The 23,714-nt window shown below is 41.6% G+C and overlaps 1 protein-coding gene across 7 annotated transcripts in view; it reads right to left on the bottom strand.

Annotated features, from left to right (window-relative positions):
* The window catches only part of FGGY (FGGY carbohydrate kinase domain containing), a 127,791-nt gene that overhangs the window by 40,494 nt on the left and 63,583 nt on the right, over nt 1-23,714 (bottom strand). For all 7 annotated transcript variants that reach the window (XM_064719494.1, XM_064719496.1, XM_064719499.1 and 4 more), the window contains 2 exons: nt 22,112-22,215; nt 2,534-2,641 (listed from right to left, as the gene is read on the bottom strand). In XM_064719494.1, the coding sequence (XP_064575564.1) occupies nt 2,534-2,641; nt 22,112-22,215 (212 nt within the window). The remainder of the gene's footprint in view (nt 1-2,533; nt 2,642-22,111; nt 22,216-23,714) is intronic.

Raw genomic sequence — 23,714 nt, 5'->3', positions numbered from 1 at the left:
AGTGATGTCATGCCATCCTTTGTTTTGCAATATATTTCTTCTTATAAATTTTGAAAATGCAGTGTAAAACCCCATTGAATATACAAATAAACAAGACTTTGCAGAATAAGGGACTTCTTAATTCTTCATTTGGACTCTATCTAAAACAGTTCTCAAAATCCAACTGATTTCTTTTGCAGCTGTATGCCCAAAAATTAGAGCTCTTTTAAAGGGATCAACTTTACTTTTAAGAAGTTTGATCAGACTGTTCAAATTTTATGGAAATAATTCACCTTGGGGTGTTGATCAAGCAATGGAAAGAATCCCTACACATGTCTCTTTTTTTGGTTTGTTTTCAGAAACCTTTAGGTGTGAGAAAGCAGGAGCTTTGAAATGACAGAGATAATAAATGTAGTGTACCCTGCACAGTGCAGTGTCTCCTCCCATGGCTCCCTGTGTGTCTTCTGTTCACACCAACTCAAGGAAACCACAGGGGATATTCCACGAGTGTTTTAATGAGACATTTTCCCTAACAGTACTTCTAGCTGACTTTTGCTGTGGGTCCTAACAAGACTGTTCATTTTTCCCAGTAATTTTTTAATGATTCAGGAACACCTTGTTCTCTGGTACAAGAAAGGAACGGATTTTAAAAATCATCTTTTTCAAATGCCTTAACTCTCATTGTACATTTAAAGTGTGGAACCACTGTGAGCCAGCCAAGAACAACTACTGGCTGCCTGTATCCTGTCTGGAACTTAGATAAGTGTATTTACCTGTTCAGAATTAAGCACACAGAAACTTCCTTCTCAAAAGTGTTCTTGCAAAGCAGCACACAAGATTTGCTATTTTCCTTGAAAAATGGTAGTGTTATGAGCATTCATTTCTTATTTTATATAGACATTATTTAATTTTATGTCTGACTGTAGCAGTTATTTGTAAAATGGGACACTTTTTGGTCCTAGCCCAATCTCTACCTGAAAAATTTAAAGCATATGTATCCCACTTTCTGCAAAAGCAATTATTAAAAATTATTATTAATTTTAGCCACAAGGCAAAGGATGGGCTGGAGGTGGGGTGGGAAGCCAGGCTGGAGGAGGAGGAATGACTGTGCCACTGCAGCTGTGACACAGAGGAACGTCAGGAGAGAGCACAGGAGGAATCCCAGTGACAGCTCAGCCTGGGGTGTGTCTGGCCTTCCTGATCCAGGAGGATTTCTGCTTCTCATTCAGTGACTGTTCCATATGGAATGTTTAAATGCAGCAATGCCCCAGTGCATTTCCTGGCCATGTACTCCCATCTCCAGGCTTGTAAAGAGATGGGTGGTGCTGAGTCAGGAGCGATCACAGCTGCAGTTTGTGACAGAACAAACCCACCTGCACTTGGGGCTCTGCAGGGACACCCACAGGCCTGGGGCTCTCTCCTGCAGCCTCTCCAGAGGCCCCTGCAGCTCAGCCCTGAGGGCAGCCAGGGCGTCCTAAGGCTGGGCAAGGTGACACTGATGCCTCAGGTTTTGGCTTTTATATTTTTCACATTCTGTGCTGCTTTAGTGTGTAACTCTAGACTTCATATTAGGGAATGGTGAGCTCTCTTCACAGAATAGAGACAAAACAATTCCTGCTCTAGCTGGGGACCAAGGACAAATGATCCAAATCTCAGGCCCAAGAGCATAAACAACGTGGACTGAAGACAGAAAAAATAAGAAGGATGGAACTTCATAGACTAAAACTGTAATTGGACAATTAACTCCAATATGCAAATGGAGCAGAACTTATAAAAATGACTGGCCATCCATTTTGTGACCATTTTGGTTCATCTTGGGTGTAGCCCTGGCTGGGCTCTTGTGCTGCCCAAGGTGGATACATTGAGGCCTTTTAATAAATCCCTGCTTTAGTCTTTAATTCTGTCTAGTCTCTGTTCTAGGGCAGCCTTCACAAGGCATCAGCACAAGGAGATCCAGAAACCCCAGGGTTAAGCAGTCACCAAGGACTTGCTGACACTTTTGGACTCAAGCCTAAATACTGATGTGTACATGATGTGCAGCCTTTCTTTAAATTTGATATGTTTTACTTCTGACTGCCTTCCTGTACATACAAAGATTCATTTTTTAGTGAACCCTGCTTAGCTTTAATTTTTATTGGTAAATTAAATTAACCTAGTACTTTCAGATTCTCTGTATTCAGGGAAACAACTGAGGTGATGGAATAATATGTGACCATGTTACTGTTCTGCCCCTATATTTTTCATTTATGTCCATCAAAGAACACAACTGATCTATATAATAAAATATGTATAATTTTCTTCCCCTCAAAGTCTGTGTCAGCCTCCTGCTAAAGCAAAGAATGAAGCCAATTTGCCTGTAAGATAATTACAATAATCATTACCATCACCATAAAAGGAAGACATGCCCTGTACATAATCCCCTATCTCTATGCAAATTAGAATTACATAACAGACACAACACTCATCTAATTGTTAATTGCTTTCAGCAGCCTGGTACATCCCATGATCTTATGGAGGTGGTTCAGGTCTGAATTGCCAGTCTCCAAACACTCACCAGTTTTCCTGTAGCACTCTGGCCTCCCTCATTCAACCACAGTCCAGGTACCATGGCAGAGAAATATGGTCCCCAAACACCAGGCACAAAAATGGGGGTTTCACTCACCTGGAAAAACAACAGAAAGCTCTAGTGAATCCAAGTGCTTGTCAAAGTAGGAACTTAAAAATTAAAGCTTGACAACTATCAGAGTCTAATACTGAGACAATTCCTGCTTCTCCACTGGAATAACCAACAGAAGTGGAGGTGTACAGGTAGAAATTTACTCCAAAAAAGCATGGAAAAATGTTTTCCCCCATTTACATAATTTTTAGATGACAAGACAGCCCACAACTCACTCATACCGACTGAGAGAACAGCAGGGCCTAGCCAAACAGAAAGTAAGAAATTTCAGGAACAGGAGATGCATTTTACAGAGAGAGGGAAACTGCCTCATTTCTCCAGAAAAAGGCCTTATTTCGAGTGACTAGTGGGATACAATACTCTGCTTGACTGGATGAGCAAACACAGGCACTGTAATCAGCCACAGGAGTTTCCAGAGCACCCATCCTGTACATTTGGAGAGCCCAAAATGAGGAGGGAATCCTGCTGGCAGAGGACAGTGGTGTCCCTTGAGAGCTGCCATCAGCTCCATGCTGGCAGTGGAAGCCCAAGCTCCACCTGGGCCCTCACAATAGTGCCAGGAGAGCTGGGTGCCTCAGGTGCAGGCTGCACACTGGGATCTGCTTGGCTTCAGCAGCAAACATGCCTGGCTAAACACCAGATTCTGCCCCTCACTTTACACAAAGCACTCCTAGCTGTGAGGGCAGATCAGGCAGGTACCAGAGCAGTGCTCCTCCACCCACACACCAACATCCCCAGCACCCTGACAGCCTGGCCCCTGCACTCCCTGCTTTTGTGGTTAGACCACTCAGGATGTGGGAGACAGTGGTTCATTTCCTCTCTCTGCTTCAGAAGATGCAAATTACCAGTTTATAAGGGCGGAGGGCATTTTTCTTCCTCTTGCAAAGTGGTTTCACTTTCAATACACCAGACAGACTTTCTAGACTTCCCTCCTGGTTCAGCAGATCACTGTCCAGTCTAGCAAGCAAGGCCAGCACACGCCAGAAATGGGATGGTGGGACTTGGGTCCCAGGACTTGCTCCAAAGACTAATTGTGAATTCCCCACTAGTTGAACACAGAATTCTTGCAGCAGGGGCTGGAGGACACAGGCCATCCATGACCTGCCAGGCTTCTCTTGGAAGCAGGATCCATGTTTTCTCTTCCACACTCAAGTGAGACACAGCTGTGAGTTCACTGGGAAAAGAGAACAGCAGTGCAGTCCTACACCATCCCATGATTTATGCTGCACTTCCCACTGATGATGGCTAAATCTGCAACTGTTGTTTTCTAGAAGGTGGGAACTACTACCAGAGAAGGATACAAGAGAATTAGTTCCCTAACGAAATCAGTCTGTGTTTCCAATGCTGCAGAGCAAAAAGAGAGGTCTTAATCAATGGGACAATGGGGTATTTTGCATTTAGATTTTCCTCTTCAATAGCAAAATTCTAGACCCATTGAAGGATGCTCAAGGTTTGCTGTTGAATTCAATAAAGCCTGGACTTCACATCAAAACAGCTTTGAGAATAATTAAAAATTCAGGCCTGTTCCTGTTAAACTTGATGCACATTCTCTCTATATTTAAACAGGCTGAACTTTAAAGGCAGTTTTTACTAGCCAGTAGGGAATATGCTCCAAGATGCAGTTTACTGGCATTTGTGCATCACACATGTTTAGTAAATACAGCAGCAGGGAGGTTTCTGCACAAACAATAGTCTGTTCAAGCCATAAACTTACAGTACAGCTGATTCTTGTCAGGAAGTTAAGCAGGAAAACAAAACAACAAAAATTTGTTTTTCAAAATACATCACCACAGTGTCAAGAAATGCTGATTTCTCTCAGGAAGGCATCTAACAAATCTGGGAATCCTGCTTGGTTCTCCCTTATCAGCTCTGATGCCCTGACTTACTTTCTCTACAGATGTATGTGTACACGTATCTGTGTGTCTGTGCAAGATTTTGGCTGACTAAACACATTAAAGAGCAAGAATTGCTGCACTGAATTTACAAAGGCATTTATGACTCCAAGTGGACGAAGCTACGTCAAAAACATTGCAAAGACATTTGGTTTTGTTTTGTTTTCTCTTAAAACTACAAATTAATACAGCTTTGAGTTTTCATCACCTCGATGGGGCAAGCCTTCTTTTACAATTTCAATAACAAAACAAAGCACAACAAAAAGCAAATCCTAAAACAAGCTGATTTTTAGACCAATTTCACTTCACTGACCTTACTGAGAATACAGCATGTGGTCAAAGTTCCCAGTCAGTATCTGCTCTGAGCTGGTGATGGAAGCATGGGGAGAACCCAAACATCCCAACTCATTCCCACCCTACAGCCATGGACACAGCACAGCGTCCCAGGAGGTCACAAGGTACATTTAGGGCAGAAGGGGCCTGGGGTTTTGAAGGCTTATCTCAAAATATTTGTGATACAGAGAACTTTGCAGGGTTCTGCAGTCTCCTGAAGGAAAAATCTGGTTATGGCAAAGGGATCGAGCTCAAGATCCAACTGCTGTGTCACCTGAAAAAAACAAGTAGCCAAAGCACATTAAAGGCATCAAGATGCTTTATGAAATCAGGGGAAAGTCTCAACATCCAGAAGGACAATAGAGTTTATAAAATAAAATACAAACCCCACACCTTTTTCCTGTCATTAGTCTACCATTTACCGAATTCTCCTGTGAAAATGTTTAGATTCATTAAAAGACCAAATTCTCCCTGCAGCCAGTACTTCTGGCTTTGTGTTTTGGACACTCACAGGAATTTAGGACAGGATATTTCCATGCTGGCTCTTCTCACATTACACTAAGACCTTCCTATCCTCTTACCACCAAAGTACCATTTGTACACATTCCAGCAAACTTTCAACACATGAACAGAGCAAACGAGGGCGTTGGGAATTGCCACACTGATGAATAAAGCCAGCAGGGCACTTGGTTATCAGTTTTGTTGCTGTGGGAACTTTTAACTGGAATAAAGAACACTGGCTTGTCATGCTGGGTTTTACTGATGATAGGGCATAATCAGATTTCCCATTTCCCCCTTTCACTTAAGGAGTTTAACTCACATTTTGTAGACTCTAGGCTTTGATGCACACAGAAAGGAGGAAAATTTGGGAATAACAAACTCCCCAAAACAGACACACAATCTTTGAGAAGCAATAGGGTGAGCATCCTCCTGTAGCTATATGCATCAGAAACAGCAAATGGTTTCCATTTCCCCTCCTTGAAATATTTGGACGATGATTAAATCTTTCAAGCCACGCAGCAGCTGGCATTTGTATTTTCATAATAAAAGGTCCTAATTCTGTTTGAGTATACATCCCACTCAATCCCACTAAAACACATGACTAGACAGAGGCATAAGGTTGGAGAAACAGTGCAAAGTTTGCTGCAGAACCCAGAAGAAAAGAAAAGCACAATTTTCCAGATTCAGGGCTATATTGGTTACAATAACACCATGTCTCTTTTACAGCTCTCAATTGCCTTCAGACATTCTTATGGTGATATAGGAGGATCAATGTCATTATTTTTTTTTTCCTTTAATGAGCTTAAGAAAATCCTTAATCTTTTTAGTAGAAAAACAACATGTGTTTCAGATTTATGGGCAATTGATTTTTATTTTTAAAGCAAATAAGAGATGTCATCCTTCTCTGGAAGTTAAAATACAAATTCAAAGGGAGCCTAAGATTTTCTGCCTTCCATTGAACTGAAATTCCTCCTGTGACACACTCCCACTGTGAGACATAGTAACACTTATTATCTTTTATATAGAGTGAAACTGAAACACAGGATATCCTCTGCTAGAGGTGAGAGTGATCTCTGCACAATTAATGCAGCAGGAATTTGAAGACAGAAGACGAGAGGGATCTGAACCTGTTCAGACTTTGAGTCATAAGCTGCATCTATAAATATTTCAGCTGAACGTGTTCACACAGGGACTGTTGCCCTCATGGGTGACGATGCCAGCTCAGACACGGATTACACCCAGACAGGCAATTCCACCTCACACTTACTCTGTCTGGGGATGGGGACAATCCTTCTGTGCAAGGAAATGTCACCTTTCTCTGCCTCCCCACCGCACACATTCCTACTTGCTCAGCCCCATCGTTTTGGATGAAATGAGCATTAAGCAGTTCCAAGATTCCTGCTCATTTGACAGAAAAAAAAAAAAAAAAGAAGCAAAAAAAGAGTTCCACACCTTCTGAAAGGGAGAAGAAGGGAAATAAAAGTTCTCTCTGGGCGGGTTTAACCTCAGCGTGTGCTTTATAAAAGATCATACTAATATGTAAGATATGTAAACATTATAGAGCAATCAGAAACAAATGAAAGGATGAATTCAGTTTAACAATATTCAGCTGTGGTGCAACTGCCAGAAGGCACTTTTTGTTATGAATAGATCATTTGGATGAGTTACAGGCCAGACTTGAACCCTGGCGTGCGCTGGGAAAATCAGTGTCAAACTACCTAAGATCAGAAGGTATCAGCAGCACATCTGGCAGCCCAAAGAAATGAAAAATGTTTTTAAAATATAAAAGGCTATACAGAACTAAGGTAAATTAACAAAGGACCTGCTTAAATGGCATTATTATGAGATCTGTAATGTATTTAATTTAGATTAGTCCTTCCCACTTGCCTCTCCCTTTAAAACAAAGGCAAGCAAAAAAAATCCATTTCAGTTATAAAAGTCTACCTGGAAAAAAAAGCAGGAGAGGCTAATTCACAGCTGATGTGAGTGAATCAGAGGAACCTTTAACCCAAGTTCAGCTCTCAGAACTGTCCCTGCCTTCAAGGACAGGACAGAACAGAGACCTTCACAGCCAAGCCTCACCTGGGCACCCAGCCATGCCATCAAAGGAGCAAGTGGCACTGTGAGATTTGTTTCACTTAGCTCTGTTTTCCTGGATCAGCCATGGTGATCAGGCACATGCTTGTGTTTCCTCCTCAGCTTTATGTAAATGTTAGGGCAATCAGAGACAAGATAAAATAAAACACACCACGCTGGAGAGTGCAGTTTTGTGAAGTATGAATTTCAGCAATTTTCTCCCCTAGTTGACACCATCTGTTGGTGTAGGCTTACACAAACTCCTTCAATAAAACTGACAGAGAATTTGACTATTACCTGAAAAGCAAATCTTTATATTAACAAGGTATATTGCTATATCTGTCTTCTGCCATTTTAATTTCTGCTTTTTAATATTGAGCTTCTGATACGTGGCAGCATTCTGCTATCACTTTCAGCATCTCTATTTACCTCTAACATGCCACAGAGAGAGGAAATTATTTCTGTGGAACTATTCTTGACTTACACTCACTTCCATGGAAGCAAGGCTAATCCTTTATTCGACTTTTAGAGTACACTCACATTAGAGTCGAAACTTTTTAAGGTAATTATTTGCTAAGGAGTAGCTAGGTCAGAAAATTTGTTTGAAAATCACCTCACTTATCAGGTTCTATAGCCAGAAATTCAGAATAACAGCTGCTTTTGTTAGGCTAAGACAGGTATGAAGAAAAGATCTAAGATATTAATGGAGAGAGCAGAGAAAGAAAAAAGGAAAAGCACCATATCAGTCACCAACTAATAAATGCTCTTTACAGTTCTGGACTTTGATCACTGACAAGTCAAATACTTTCATTAACTTTTTTGCTGACTTTTAACTTTCAAAGTTTCTGACTGGCTGTGGATTGAGAATACTGACAGCCATTCAATTCAGAGGCTTTACATGGATGCATAAAATCCTGCATTAAGAAAACTGTATCATTTTGCTTCTGCTGACAGATGGGTCTTATAGAGCTACTCGACCCCAACTCTCTGACAAAGAATGAAAGAGATTCATAAAAAAAAAGGAAAGAACTCAAAGGGAAACCTAAGAATGTTTCATTTCTAGGTTTCTGGTTCAAACTTAGGTCACAGTAATAGCTACTGAATGTGTGATTTAATAACAGCACTTGCTGGTGGCATATAGATATATATATACACATATATAAACTGGGCAGAGCTGGGGCATGAAATTGTGTTTTCAGTGAACTGATCCTACTCTAAAATTGCCATCCTGGCATTATTTCTCAAGCTTTAAATAGGTTTAAAATGAAACTTTCCCAAAGCTCTGGAGGCTATTTTCTAAGTTAAATGTATAGTGCACCAAGTCAACTTCTTAAAATATGTCTATTAGTAGTAGTAATTACACACTAAACACAATACAATATTCTAGTTTCAGCCTGATGCAAGATATATTTAAGAAAATAAAGTTTTGGGACAGAAGAAATGTACTTCAGGACACAAAGGAAATTAAAATTTATTAATATTCCGATTCCTACAGGTCATACACTGCCAGCAATTTATTTGCTTATATTTTAAGCTCAGGTCCCCTGGCCATCATGGGTTTGCTATGCAGCTGCATAGCTCGTGGTGGGCAAGTCACCAGCTCTGCCCCACGTGACAGGCTGGCATCCCCTGAGCCATCCTCAGTGACAGATTTACTCTGCCATGATATTAAGACCAGACCACAGAAATTCCTACACAGAGCTCACTTTATCCCACTGGAAGGATGGAAGTCACACAAGTGACAACAACAACAGAGAGAGGACGAGGACTTTGGGGCTCTGCCTGAGCTCACCCACCCACAGATGGTTTTGGTAACCTGTTTACAGGCAGCTGAAGAATTCTGGCTTAGGGGATACAGAACACTTCCATGAATGCCTCACTGAACATGCACCTCATCAGTTCTTGCCCAAGCTATGCCACAGAGACCTGGGAAATTCAATCCCTGTATTAATTAACTCCCAGACAAAACTCTCAGTGCAACCTAAAACTAGGAGACACAAATGAATTCTTGGGGACTACTGCTACCTCTTACTCCAAGAAGTAACCTGTGTGAGAAGGGCAGCAAAATGTGAATGACACACATGCAGAACTATTTCTAATTTTCTAAATTCTCCATAAAACATTAACTGGTCTACAAACTAGAGGCCAAACCAGGTATGTGATTAATGTGCAATAAAGAAACCACACTCCAAGGGCAACTTGATTGCTTCATCTCTGAAAATATTTCAGGTGAGTTATACACTGGGACTATATACTGCACAACCCAGCTCTATATCTAACAAGAATCAATTTGAGTAAAACTTCACAGAGTTTATTAAACATTTGCACAGTTAGATTTTTTTAAAGGCTAAACAAGGAATGGTATTTGAAAAAAAAATAAAACATGATTTTTAATAAAAGAATAGATTGACTCATGATCATTTTAGTTACTCAGTTTTTACTGAGCTTCTGCTTATTGGTACAAAGAGGAATTAATCTAGACCAGCAGAAGTAGTTTATATTTACTGGTATAAAGAGAAATTCATCTAGAGAAGGAAAAGACAAGGAAGATACTGGCTCTTAAAAGAGAACGCATCCATTAAAATGTTGTTTAAAACTGGCAACAACACAAAAATCATATTTACCAAAAAACCACCCCTGTTTTACTCCACTGTATTTAAAAATGCAACAGATCAGCCAGGGAATAAAGAGGTCAGAGACTGCACTTGTATGAGCAGCTTTTCTGGATTTCTGCCATTGAAACCAGTTTGAAGCTGCATTTCTGAGAAAAGCTTCTGACAGGGGATGCTCTGGGGCTGCACTAACTCTCTGCTGTGACCCCCTGCACCTCCCGAGGCCCCATTTTCAGGCAGCAGCCAGGTCCAGCTTTTCATCTGAGCTGGCTGTGGGTATTTTTTCCAATAGGCTGCATCAATTTTCAGCCCAAGGTATGTTTGGTATTGGAATGTCTTAGGGTACAGCCACATGAATAAATTATTATGGGCAAAACTTGGAGGTCAGTTGCCCAGCAAAACCACCTCTACTCATCATCCCTCTGTGGTGTATGGTGTGACAGAACCCAGGGACCTGGCACATTGCACAGGAAACCAGGGCCAGGAGTGCTGCTGGGAGTTGCTGACATGGTACAAATACACACTATAGATTACTCAGTTCATTCCTTCATCTGCCCCTACTCTTATTTCACGATCGCACAAAAGGATTTTTTAAATCTTATTTTCGCTTTTTTTTTTAAATACCAGTCTTATGAAAGAAGCTGGCAATGATATTAGCTTTAAACATTAACCAGCCAAGCTGGACAACTGATATTTGTTTTAAGTAGAACAATACTTTTCACATTATAAAATCCTGCCATTTTCCCTAGGGGAAAATAGAGAGCAAGACTGGTACCTACCCCTCCTACTGTAAACTTTTGACTTTCACTTTTTGCACTCAAACCTTTAAATTCAAAAGCAGAATTAAAAAAAAAAAAAAAAAACAGAAAAAAAGAAAAAAATTATACTGGAAGTAAAAAATGCTATTCATTTTGTTAGCCTTACTATTATCTAAGTAAAAATGGAGAGATGTTAATGAAAGAGAAGCTGAGAGGGCCATTTCTTTCAGTTCTTTGCTGAATTTTACCTGCTGTTTGCAGAAGATGGGAGCTGTAACGGGATATGAGAATTTGGAAGTTGGCCACTGAAGCACAAGTTAGAAGAGGAGCATGGCTTAATTACAGCTGTATCAGGAGCAATAATTAAGCACCCCACCAGACCACATGCAATGGTTTTGAGAGAAACAATTAGAGAATGGAAATATAAAAATTAATGCTGCGGAATAGACACAAAGTTCTCAACCTTCTACAAGATCTTCTGCCAGCAATCTCCTGACCATGACTTTCCCCGGGCATTGTGAGCAGCAGACTCTCAGCTTTCACCCAGGAAGAATCAAAAAATCTCTGAGCCCTCTCTGTGAATCAGGGTCAGGAGCCCCACAGGTGATGGAAGGGAGGAGCAGCTTGGGCTTAGGGAGCTCTGCCATCCTGGGAATTTGGATCCTGAGATTCCTGTCAGAAAGAGGCAAGTCCTGGAGCAGTCTGGGATCCAACAAATGATGGTATAAAAATGTCATAACCTAAAAGGGCTCAGAGGCCTCAGTGTGCATGTTTTCTTTTAGAGTAATGGTGCTGTTTGTTGTGCAGAATGAAGGGTTTCACCAGGCACTGTCAGATGGTTGAGAGACTGGATTCAAGAATAGGGAACAACTCCCAGAGAGGGGCTGGAGCAGGGGAATCAAGCAAGCTCTGCATCAACAAAAGGAGGGTCTAGGGAGCAGTGTCAGGTTATCAGGTCACTCAGAGTCACTGATGAGAGGGCTCTCCAGGAGAACAGACAAGTCTAAGCACAGCACCTGCCTCTGGAACTGTCCCTGGGCACAGGAAAAAACAATGCTGGTGTCCTGCACAGAAAGTCTGCACCCCAGTGAAATTTGTGCTCCTTGTGTGTGAGGTTAAATTCCTGTTTATTCCAGGAAGCAAACCTGGAATTAAGCCTGGGATGACTTGAAAGTTTCAGCTCTGGAAGAAGTTAAATGGGATTGAATGCAGGGGTAATCATTCCAGACTCAGTCAACATCCACCATTTCCTTCTGGCTAAATCAGAGATGCAAGAACTTCAAAAGTCTTGTCAGGGACCCTGACTGAATGCTCAGCTTTGCAGCAAAGCCTTTAAATTAGATGAATTTTGACTGTTCCAAGCTTAAATGTTCACATCCACTTACTTCTGCTTTTTATCAGTATCCATTAACACTAAGCTTATTTATGTTTCAGCTTGGGAAAGTACACGATGGACACACAGTAGCCTATGATCCTTTTCTTTGTATTCCCAAAGGTCAAGGTTTCCTTCAGAAATTGGTAAAAAAAGACCTTTAATCTGCTAAATTGTTTTCAAAATCCAAAACAGAAAAAAAAAAGCCCCCATTTGTGATAGATTCAGATGCTTTTTGCTAAGCACTTAAGCACTAACAGTTCTGCATTGATTTATTTTATTGTTTTATTTAGTGAAATGTCTGGATACAGATATACACATTAACCTTTTTTTTTTTTTTTTTTGCTCATATTTACTGTGTCGCCTTCCTTGAAATGGGAGCTGCAAGTGCTGTGATAAATGGGCAGAAAGGTTGTCTGGTTACCCCATGGCTTCTGCTTGTGTCCTTGCTGAAATGCTGTTCTGGACCCTTCTGCAGCAGTGCTGCTCCATGACTCACTGCAGTTACTTCTGTGCCTCTCAAAACAATAGTTCACTGGGGATCCAGGGCCTCAAATGAGCTACAACCATTTATTCCACCCATTTATTTTTACTTCTCCTCCAGTGATAGATATTCACTGTCACAAAATGCCAGTTTGTGTGAAGATTATAAATCTTCCAGCACAGCCATTTTAACTTTCCACTTGATAACACTACAGTTTGCTGCTATGGAAAGTTAAATCCCTTAAAGCTCATCACAGTATGAACTAACTCTTCTTGTGTTTAAAACAATAAAATCAAAACCCAAAAGCCATACAGTACCTTCTAACCTGTTGTTAACAGTGGGCAGTAACAGGCGTCTTAGGGAAGATCATAGAAATACAGAAAATATACAATAATTTACACAAAAATTTCCTCTCAGTCTCCAGCAAGATGAAGTTCAAGCAAATTTGTGTTCTTATCTTCAACCACCACAAAAAACCAAGTCTTCAGAAGTGACTGATACTGCAAACAACCCCCGGTTTTCATGAAGAAAGTCTCCATTAGAAAATAAATTAGAAAAGAATTCTTATGTGCATTAGAAAATAAATTTACTATAATGGCATGTTACAGACCAGTGCAAGTCTCTTACAAGAACACTGGAGTTTTTAAATCTCAGAATTATTCTTTTAGCTCATAGCCCTTCAATCTTCAGTTCTGGTTCCTAAACAAACATGTCTCAGGTATTATTTGCAGCAGAATCTTATTTTAGGAGACTACTGGGACCTCATCCCAAGCTGAAAGGCTGGGAATTGTACACATGGAACAGCTATGCTACAAGTAGCAAAACAAACTCTACTCCTACATGGCACTTGAGAAAAGCCCTCCAGGACCCCCAGCCAAGCTCTGAGGATTCCCAGGCAGACCCAGTCCATGTCACTGTGGCTGGATGCCCTTCCCACACACCTTAAGGACTTTCTTATTTATTTTTTGCATAATATAGTTCATTTTAGTGATTTTTCCTTTTTCCCCCATTATTTAAGTGTTCCTTCTACATCAGTGAAGGTCACTACCAACAACAGTATCATGGCTGCAATTCAATAAATCCTCTGCAGCACCCATGGAGCTGGAAGCAGATTCACATTATATGGGATATGCATTCACACACTATTTCAAACGTATTTTTAAACATTTGAATAACTAAATGGGTAAATCCTGAGGATCTTACCCGGTGTTTATTCAGCCCTTACTTACTGAGACAAACTCCCAAGGACAGAGTAAACAGTGAGAGAGAACTTCAGGCCTTCACCCACAGCTATAAACAATGAACTCAGCATAAACTGGGATTCCCAGCTGACACTGGGAGAAAAGCAGCAGCTAATGCTTCTCCCCACTTTGCTCCCAGAGGGATTACATGACAAGAGATTTACTTTCTCCCTAAAAGAGCTTGCCCCATCCAAGATATTGCCCCATTCACAGCTGGAACAGCAACAAGGAACTTAGATGAAGAACTAGTGATTCATGAGATGATGAACAGAATTGGAAATGGAGGGGAAAAGCCAGAATAAGAGACCTAATGCCCAAAGACTGCTGGAATTTTCCTGACTGGGGGAACTGTTGCTGTTAAGAAGAATAAACAGCACTGCATCTATAGCCCCTTGGCCATGGAGCCCTTGATACTCAGCACTCCCATACCACACCTTGCACTGGAGAGATCTTTGTCTGCACAGCTTCACTTTGTGCTCATTGTACAAGTGAGGGAACCAAGGAAAGGCAATAAATAATCTGACAGAATCACAGAGCAAACCAACTCACTAAACAAAATATGGGATTTGACCCCAAACTTTCACAACCCTCACTGCAAATAAGACTAATTTCAAAATTTTAAAACTAACAGAAAACTCCTAAATTTTCATACAATTATTGTATTCCCTCAAAAATTCCATTTCATTGTTCCACAGTCGGAGAAAAAATCTAGGAGATGACCAAGATTATCCCTTATCATCTCTTATTTAATTAATATTTTAGTTATTCTTTTATAGTTAATGGAAGAAAAAGAGCAGAAAATTGTTCTCCCCGAGATCTAGACACACAGACCAAGCAGGCTGATCAGTAAGTTCATGCCTACTCACAAAAACAAGAGAGACAAGGGATCTGGAAAGGTCATTCATTATACATTTGTATGCTTGTGATCTGAGAAAACTCCCCTATGCAGCTCTCCTTGGAGCAGAGCACTCCAGGAAGACACTTGGGGTTGCTCAAGACTTTGGGCTTCAGGCCAATCCATCCTTCTGGGCCTAGAGAGGAGTGATCAGATTTGGTTACCCTGGAGCCTTGATGGGAGTGTTGCACCTGTCAGATCTGATTGCATCACTTTGAAGAATACAGAAAAGAAAAACCAAAAATCTTCTGTTACAATGAAAGGCTGCTGGTGGACACAAATTAGAATATTGCTACTTAAACAACAAAGTAAGTTGCTTTGTCCTGTTCCCCACAATGGAGTGATGCTCTCATGTGAACATCAGTGAAGGAAGACAAACATTTAACTCTCCCAGAATCACAGTACAGAATACAAACTCCTTCCTAAAACAGAAGCAGCAAAATCCCCCACATCCTATTAAAATATAGATGAGATGTTACGATTAAGAAATATATAGATGTTACAGTTAAGAAATGAAGGTCCAAGGTGGATTGAGGGCTTGATCTAATAACAGGTAACCAATCCCACACTGCTTTAAGCAGAGGCACCCAAACTAGGCAACCCAATATTTCCAACAGCCAGACCAGCTAAATCTTTGTAGGGCCAACATAAGAATGGAAGAAGCTCAGTCTTTCTTGCTCACTCTTCCTAAGGCAAAACATGGGGAAAGGAGTGAAGAAGAGAGAGGAGCCCTATCAGCAGCCAGACCTGGAAAGCCCAACACACAGACACTGCAGAATCACAGAATCATAGAAAGGTTTGGGTTGGAAAGGATTTTAAAGCCCACCCAGTTCCACCTCCTGCCATAGCAGGGACACCTTGCACTATCCCAGGCTGCTCCAAGCCCTGTCCAGCCTGGCCTTGGGCACTTCCAGGGATGGAGCAGCCACAGCTACTATGGGCAAGTACTCTGAAGGCTCAGTACCCCAAATCCAACACCCTGATCCTCTGTCAGACAGGGCAGCTTGCAGTGAAGCACAGCATGGAAAGCACTGCATGAGCTGGAATTTTCAAAGATACCACTGATGCCAGTGAGTTGCTTCTTGAATATCAGCCTTCATGGTTCTTCAAGCAGAGCATTTTTCAAAGCTTCTCTCTGTCCACATCTATTATTTGAGTCTTTGAACTCAACTGATCTGTTCACAAAGGCAAGGAGAGTCGAATGTACAGTTTTGTGGGAATATTACTGAGCATTATCTACTTTATGTACAATAGAGATTAAATTGCTTTCAGATACGTTCCCCTGCACAGGTTGATTACCAGCAAGGCACTGGGGTGCAAAACTTTGATGTCTCTGGACTGGCATAGGCTAAATAGGAACGTCCCATTCTCCCCATCACCAAGGCATACCTGAGCTTTGAATTATGCCAGGCCAGGAACAAAGGAATCTTGCTCATAACAAAAACTTTTAATAACTCGCTGAGAAAGCCTCCCTTTCATCTCTGCCAAGCTTTAGGAAAGGCTGGGAGGCAAGCAGAAATAAACATTGTACAGACTCACCACTGCTGGCTCTAAAGTAAACTCTCCAACTTCCTATTTACATTTCAAGATCTTAAGCTTTGTGGTTTACTAGTTCTGCAAGTAAGTGCTTTGGGTTTTGGAGGCTGCCTGCACATGATCTCCCACCACTACTGAAGTCTTCCTAGCTTTTATTAATATAATAGGGAGGTCAGAAAAGCAACAATCTTTTATATGCCCTGCTAGCAGAAATATTTTACTTCTTGCTTTTTAAAAAGAAAACAAAGCAAGCAAAGCATACAACAGCAAATTAATGCCAGCAAAGGGGATATTACAGTTGTGTTTGTTTCTTTTTGAAACTGAGGATGCTGGAACATGGAACAAGAGAGTTTCATTAAAAAGGGTGTGGAGGAGTTCTTTGAGGGACAAGTAAAAGAAGGTGGCAATTTTATGGATTTATAACCCTTTTAAGACCATTGGCTGAAAAGGCACCTAAAGAGGCTCTGTGACCTTTTCTACATGAGCCTAAATCTGTGTACACCAAGGACGGGCAACCTGCAACAACAGTTGTGAAGTAAACGTGGTTTTCATTTCATGCAGCCTTCCCTAAATGTAAAACATCTTCATTAGCTGGGAAGTCAGCACTGTGACTGCTGCCAAATGCAATATAGAAGAACTGTGCCGAATGAGGACAGAGCGAGGGAGAGGCTCCTGTGACACTCAGCTCTTTCTCCCAACCCAAAGACTCTACAGGCTTTAGAGGGGAGACAAATATTTAAAAAGCAAGACGGCAGGTGCTGATCAATTCCATAAAGCCCACACAGATCATCTCTCAAACTTGCCCAGGCTGTCCCTGCTTTTGGTTTTATATTTTCCCTCCCGCATTCTCCCGCCCGAGCCTCCCGAAGGCAGCGCCTTTCCCCTGGTCAGGAGGAGGACAGCTCGCTGTCCCTGCTGCCGGCTGGGTGGCAGCCAGCTGGCAGGGCTGCGCTGCCCTGGGCTGTGCCCGGTGCCCCGGGGAGCGCACGTTCCGAGCGGGGATGCCGGAGGGAGGGAGGGAGGGAGCGGGGCTCCAGCGCTGCCCCCAGCTCCGCGGGCACGGCCCCGAGGATGGCACCGAGCTGCCCAGGCAGCGCCGGCCCTGCCAGCCCCGCGCTGCTCGGAGCCCCTGCGCAGCGATTACCCCGAAGGCTGCTGCTTTAACAACGTGGCATGTTCCGAAGAGGAGACTCCGGTATCAGAGCCAAAATACACTGAATCCACTTGCTGGTCTGGCTCCCACTGAGATTAGAGATCAGGCTCTGAGAACACTTTGAGCCAGCATGTCTCTGCTGTCTCCTCTCCAGGATGTACTGCAAAGGACACGTACTGTGCATGCTCTGGGGGTGGAAACGTGCTTAACACTCTATTTGTGTGAACAAAGCTGGCAGCTCGGGCGGATATTGTGGAGCAAAGAAGCTCTATTGTTTGCCAGTCATCACGAGAATCAAATGAACAAATTTAGAATAAGCAAATTGGGCTGGAGTTCCTTTAGCAGAAAGCACTCAAAGGCTAGTCAGGCTTAGTGAGAGAGAGAATATGGGATGTTCTTCCTGAAATAATCCATAGTAAACATTGGGACAGCAAAATGATCTGCTCATTTTATGTTCACATAGTTGCTCTGTGTTTTAGATCATGCATTAAATCTGAAAAGGTAGAAGAAAAATTACTTGTGCCTCTCCAATTGAAAAAAATGACTAAAGTATACAGTTCAAACCACATGAACGTTATCACCCAGGGAAAAAAAGAATTGTGCACCAAGCCAGGTGAGTCCCAATGCCAAGAGCCACATAAGTAACAAAAACAGATGCCAAAGAAGAGGTTGCATCTAAACTTGAAGAGATTCCTTGACAATCCTCAAAAAGAAGTGTTGAGTACAGAGAACTGATAAAGAAAGAATGACTGAAGAAGAACACAGACCATATCATGAAATGAAGACAGAAAAAAAATATCGGAGACCCCGGAGATAACAGAACACAAAACCTTGTACATTTGGGACTCAAAATACCAGCAAATTAACACTCCCCCCCTTAATAAGCTAAAATTAGGCCAGACCATGCTCCCATTGAAAGCTCCTCTGCCTACTTTCTTCAGCTGGGAATCACAAAAGGCGTTGGAGCAAAAACAACAAATATTTTCATGATGGTACAACTTTGCCCTGCAAAAGCATGCTTGTGTCCAGGACTGGGACATGGGAAATCTGTGCCTGAAAACCTCCCAGTCACATAAAGGTTTCAGAAAAAAAAAAAAAAAAGGATTTTTAAAACCTTTAAAGTACCCCATAAAACCCTAAGACACTGGCAGGAAGACAGGCTTTTAGGGAAACCAACTACCTTATTCCCAGAAGTTAGGGCATGTCTGTTAGACCCACGCAAACTACAAGTTAGGAATAAGAGGCAAGCTCCTGTTCCAATGCCTCAAACCTGCTGTGATTCTGCTGGGAAAAACTACTGACACATTTGGTGTAGTCACCATGGCTACAGAGGAAAAGGCTCCTAAAAGTTCCAAAGCCAAGTGTGGGTGCTGGAGCTCAGAGCCCCTGCCTGCAAAGCACCATGGCAGTGGCAGCCCACCCAGGAAAGTCAGGGAATATCCTTGGGCACAGAGACCAAACCTGCAGGGATGGATCCCAGCTCCAAAACAATCCTTCACAAGTGAAAGAGCAGCTTATTTGCCATTCCAAATGCAAATTCTACCCATGTCTTTTGCTAGGGCAAAGGAGGCAGCAGAGAATCATGTAAAATGCATAACTGTCCAAAAATATTCAGAAAACCATCTTTTCTTTTCTTTTTCCTCATGGATAATGGATGAGCCCTGAGGTGGCAGTGACTTTCAGCAACCAACAGCTCAGACCTGGGCTGGGGTCAATAACCTAATTACAACAAGCATTTTGCTGCTTTCATGAGCTATTCAACAGCAACATGAAATTCTTTGTGTGCCTCTGTTTACCCCAAACTGCCAGTGGTTAATTCCAAAAGCATATCCTCACTCAAAAATGGTAGTTCCACCACAAATTAAGCTATTATAGTCATGAGTAAAATTAGGTTCCACATTTGTACTTTCTAAAATATCAAAGGCATGATTAGCAAAGTCTTTTGTTTAAGATCTCTAGAGTCCTGGAGGTAATGAAAACTGGGTCGAGGAGCAGTTTCTCTGAAAGTTTAAAGTGAATGCTGTGTTCAAGTCCCGTGACTCATGGAGTTCTTGGTCTAGAGAATGGAACTACTGTACCAGCACACAGATACCAAGAGCAGTCCCCCTGCCCTGAGCAGAGGAGGAGGAAGGGCTGGAAAAGAAAGGCATTGCAGATGATTTTGAACAGTTTCCTGTTATGGCCCCTTGAAAGAAACCCAGCCGTACTTTCCCCCTGCTTTCTGTTTGCTGAATTTCTCCTGACAGTTGGCTCCTTCGTTTGCCAGAACCACAACAAAGGACGGCCTTGAGTTTCCACACAGGCCATTTTCTCCCTCTCTCGTCTCTGATCATCTCACAAAGGTATTATTGTTGCTGGCTCACTGGGGCTCAGTGCACCTGAGGCACATCAAAGGCACTTTTTAATGCCCGCCTGACCACACAGGTCTCTCTCCCACTGCATTAAATTAAACTCGATGATTAATCTCTGTAGCCCTGAGGGTCCCTTGGTGCACACGGAGAGAGAAAAATATATATTTCTATCAAAACACAAGTATAATATACTTTCATTTTATAGCCCTAATTAAAAAAAGGAACAGCTAATTTTGGCCAAATGCAGCTGCATATAGGTCTCATTAAAACACAAATACCACTGCTCTGTGTGCTCCATGCTTACTTCATGCAGCCTGGTCAGGTAATAGATAAAAGAAGAGAAAACTAAAATCCTTTCACAGATTAGATCCAGAGAAGTTTAGAATTTACTTATTGTCTGCTGGCTAGAGTTTGTTATACCCCTCCCTGTGCATATGGGCGAAGGCAGGCAGTTAAGGAAATGATTATAAAATGCTGAGTAGGTAGATTTAAGTAAAAATCTACTTAAATCTAGCAAAAGCTGCACAAGCATCTATTCCTGAGTTTGAACTGAAGTGATTAAAGGCCTTAAAAGGTTCTGCCTCGTGCAGTCTGTGTTCCAATTTCGGGTTGCTTTGATGACAGAGCATCAACATGGATTTTATCACAGCCCTTTTGCTACATTAGCATATTTAATGAAGCCACAACTCTCATGGTTGTGGACAGTGCAGACAAAACATGTTAATATTGATGTGCCATGCTCGAGTTTGGGAAATCAAACAATCTACTGTTGTGCACTGGGTGTATGTTAGAACTTACCAATGTACAAATATCAACCATTAATAAAAAACCACACACATGTCCTCCTGCAGGGCTGGTTGTGCTAAAGGAATGAGCCAGAGCCAGCTGGCCCAGGGCCAGCTACCCAACACTGCCCTTAGACCTTTGGGGGAAGCTGCCTGTGAGCTCCTCAGCTCACTGCACTCCAGCACCATGTCTCCATTAACTCATTTTAACAATTCAAACTAACTCAGCTAAATGAAACAGGTTAGCAAGAGTTCACCCAAACAGCTTCTACTGAAGGGGCAGAAACCTCCATCAAAAACCAAGAAATAATGGAAACAGTGGCAGGGCTTGAAGGGTGACTCCCTCTCTCAGTGTGCCCCACCTGCCCTATGACAGACAGACAGGTACCAGTGCAATTTTTCAAAGACAGAGCAAGCCAAGAATAATGGAGCTTGAAGCTTGAAACTTTTGTTTAGGAAGGAACCAAAATATATTCCAATTGGTCTATGGGATTTAGGCTCAATGCTCTGCTTCACAATAGTAGGATTATTCATGTCTTTAAATTCAATCACGTGCTAAAATGCTTTGCTGAAGACAATCCACGTGATATGATCACCATTTATTCATGCTCAAGATCACCATGGATTCATGCTGTTACTACAGAGACAACTTAACTTATTGTTAAGCCTGATGTTTTATTATCAGCCTCCTTCTTATTCTCTCCTGGAGATTTCTCCATGAAGCATGTCATTCCTCTCTAACACCTCTAGCACTCGCAGTGCCATTTGCTCCTTTTTGGAAAAATCCAAGTTCTAATCATTCTAAATTTAAGACCAAAATGAGTTTTAAATAAAAAATGTGGCAGAAAAGGGTACTTATCTAAATGGAATGCTCTCAGACTCATACATTTTAAAACAGTATAAATTTCAAAAGCAGACACTAAATTTTAATTGCAATCTCAGAGAAAGCTTTTGTATTAATTCACTGAGAAAAATTAGCGAAGTGAAAACTGCTTATTGGGGGTTTTCTTTCTTTTTAGTGATGATATGTCTCATAATTCTATAGACCATGGCAATTTTCAGAGGGAGAAGGATTTATATTGATTAAGGGAGGAGGTGGGGGAGCAGGGCTGTGACTGAAGATGGGCACTCCTTCTCCAAAGACACTCTTCTGTAACACATTAGTGATAGGCCTGTCACAGATAACTCAGGCTCAGGCTTTGGCTCAGATTTCAGGCTGCTCTTTAAGCCACTCTGGCATCGTGGTTTTTACTTTCCATGTCATTTTTCAGTATTGATTTCTACTACTATTAAAGTTCTTGCTTAATAGCAAATGCACGGTAATTTATAATTAATATCCAAAGGTAGAGTTACCAGAAAAAAATTCAAGGAAAAAAGAACGGGGTGAGAAGGACAAAGGTCAATTTTCCCTTCAAAAACATAAGTTAGTAAATTCTGCACCAATGAGGATGACACATACAACCTACCCCCATGTGGCACGAAGATGTTCCACAGATCATAGCGACTCGGGACGTAATGGGCTGGTTCTCACATGGAAGGTTGTGTCCTTTCACATCTGCTCCAATTACTCCTATTAAAGTAAAATTAAAATTCTCTGTTAAAGAAGAACAAGCCACCCTGCACCCAACAGACCTTGTCTGCACTCAAATAATTGCTGAGTATCTCACACCACTGCCACAAATTAAGAAAGTCTACTTAGCCAACAAAGAAAATAATTTTATCCATCAGATTAAAGTATTTATTTCAGAAATAAGGACCCAAGATGACTTCTTCTAAATGAATGTCTATCATCATGATTTTTAAGTGCTATTTTACCTAGAAAGTGTTGTTTTACCTGACATTTATTCTCTTAGGTAGCTCACTGACATGCAGAATAAAAGTGCCCTGCTGTATTGGCAAGCTGCAGATGTGTTTATTTGTTCACAGGTTATCATGAACATCCTGGATGATGTGTTTTGTCAGGGGATGAGTTGGAGAAAGGGGTAACTTGGCAGGAGACTGGAAGGCTGCCAGCTTTGTTGTCTTCACTGCTACTGCTGTTCTGTCCACGTCAAAACCATCTAAAGGCAAATTTTTTCCTCCCCTTCGAGGAACTGAGCTTGGCTCTGAGGAGCACAGAGTCAGCACCACTCAGCCTGCAGCAGAAAATACACCCAGGAGATGCCAGGCAGACCTGCAGCTGAGCCTCAAACACATCCCATCCTGCTTGAGTCACTTCAGGGGAGGCTACAGAGGCAATCTGCCCTCTCCTCCTCCTCCTCTCCCAGGCTGCATCCTGGCACCGCCTTGTGCTGCACTCAGCAAAACGCAGCAGCCAACAAGTAACATTTTTACATTACACTTTTCTTTTCTTAAACATTGCTTTTCTGCTGGCAAGCTGGCCACCCAACTGTGCATTTTCATCTGCAAAACTCAATTTGGAGACCAGTATGTCAATACTGATAAAAAAATCCCCTTCATCTCCCTGTACAAGGATCAGGAAAACATTTGCTGGACATCGTGAAAGATACTTAGTGCTAGGGCTGGTTCATATCCTACATTTCATTAACAGCCTCTTGTTTAGATCACCACTGCAATGCTCTGTTATCAAATCAGTCTGGGGGGGTTTCTCTTACTGGGATCACCATGGCTATCCTGGTATTACCATGGTTGGAAGTCATCTAAATCATCAGAAAATTAAGGGCTACAATTTTAAAGTCTGAAAAAAATCCATCCTCGTGTCCCTTTAACTAAACTGTCTTGCAACTATGAATTTCTAAAGAGAGTTAGGAACAACAAAAAACTAAAAGTAAGGCTTCTACTTCATGTTTTATTTTTTCACTGCTTCAACATAATGAATGCATATTAGGAATTTTGGATAGGGTTGTCTACAAGGCAAATTCCTGTACTAAGCAAGACGGTATTAGAATTTCTTGAGTTAAAAATACTGTTCACACTTGAGAGGGAAGAAATCTATTAAACTATATAGTCAGTATATCCTGCAAATGTATTTTCATAAACAATATAAAACTGAAAACATCTTTTTAATTGCTAATAAAATATGCTTCTGCAAAACTGGAATTATGGCTC

This window comes from Zonotrichia leucophrys, chromosome 8 (genome assembly GCF_028769735.1).
Source record: "Zonotrichia leucophrys gambelii isolate GWCS_2022_RI chromosome 8, RI_Zleu_2.0, whole genome shotgun sequence".
Taxonomy (NCBI): Eukaryota; Metazoa; Chordata; class Aves; order Passeriformes; family Passerellidae; genus Zonotrichia; species Zonotrichia leucophrys.
Note: the sequence above shows the minus strand (reverse complement) of the source record. Positions and strands in the feature narration are given on the sequence as shown.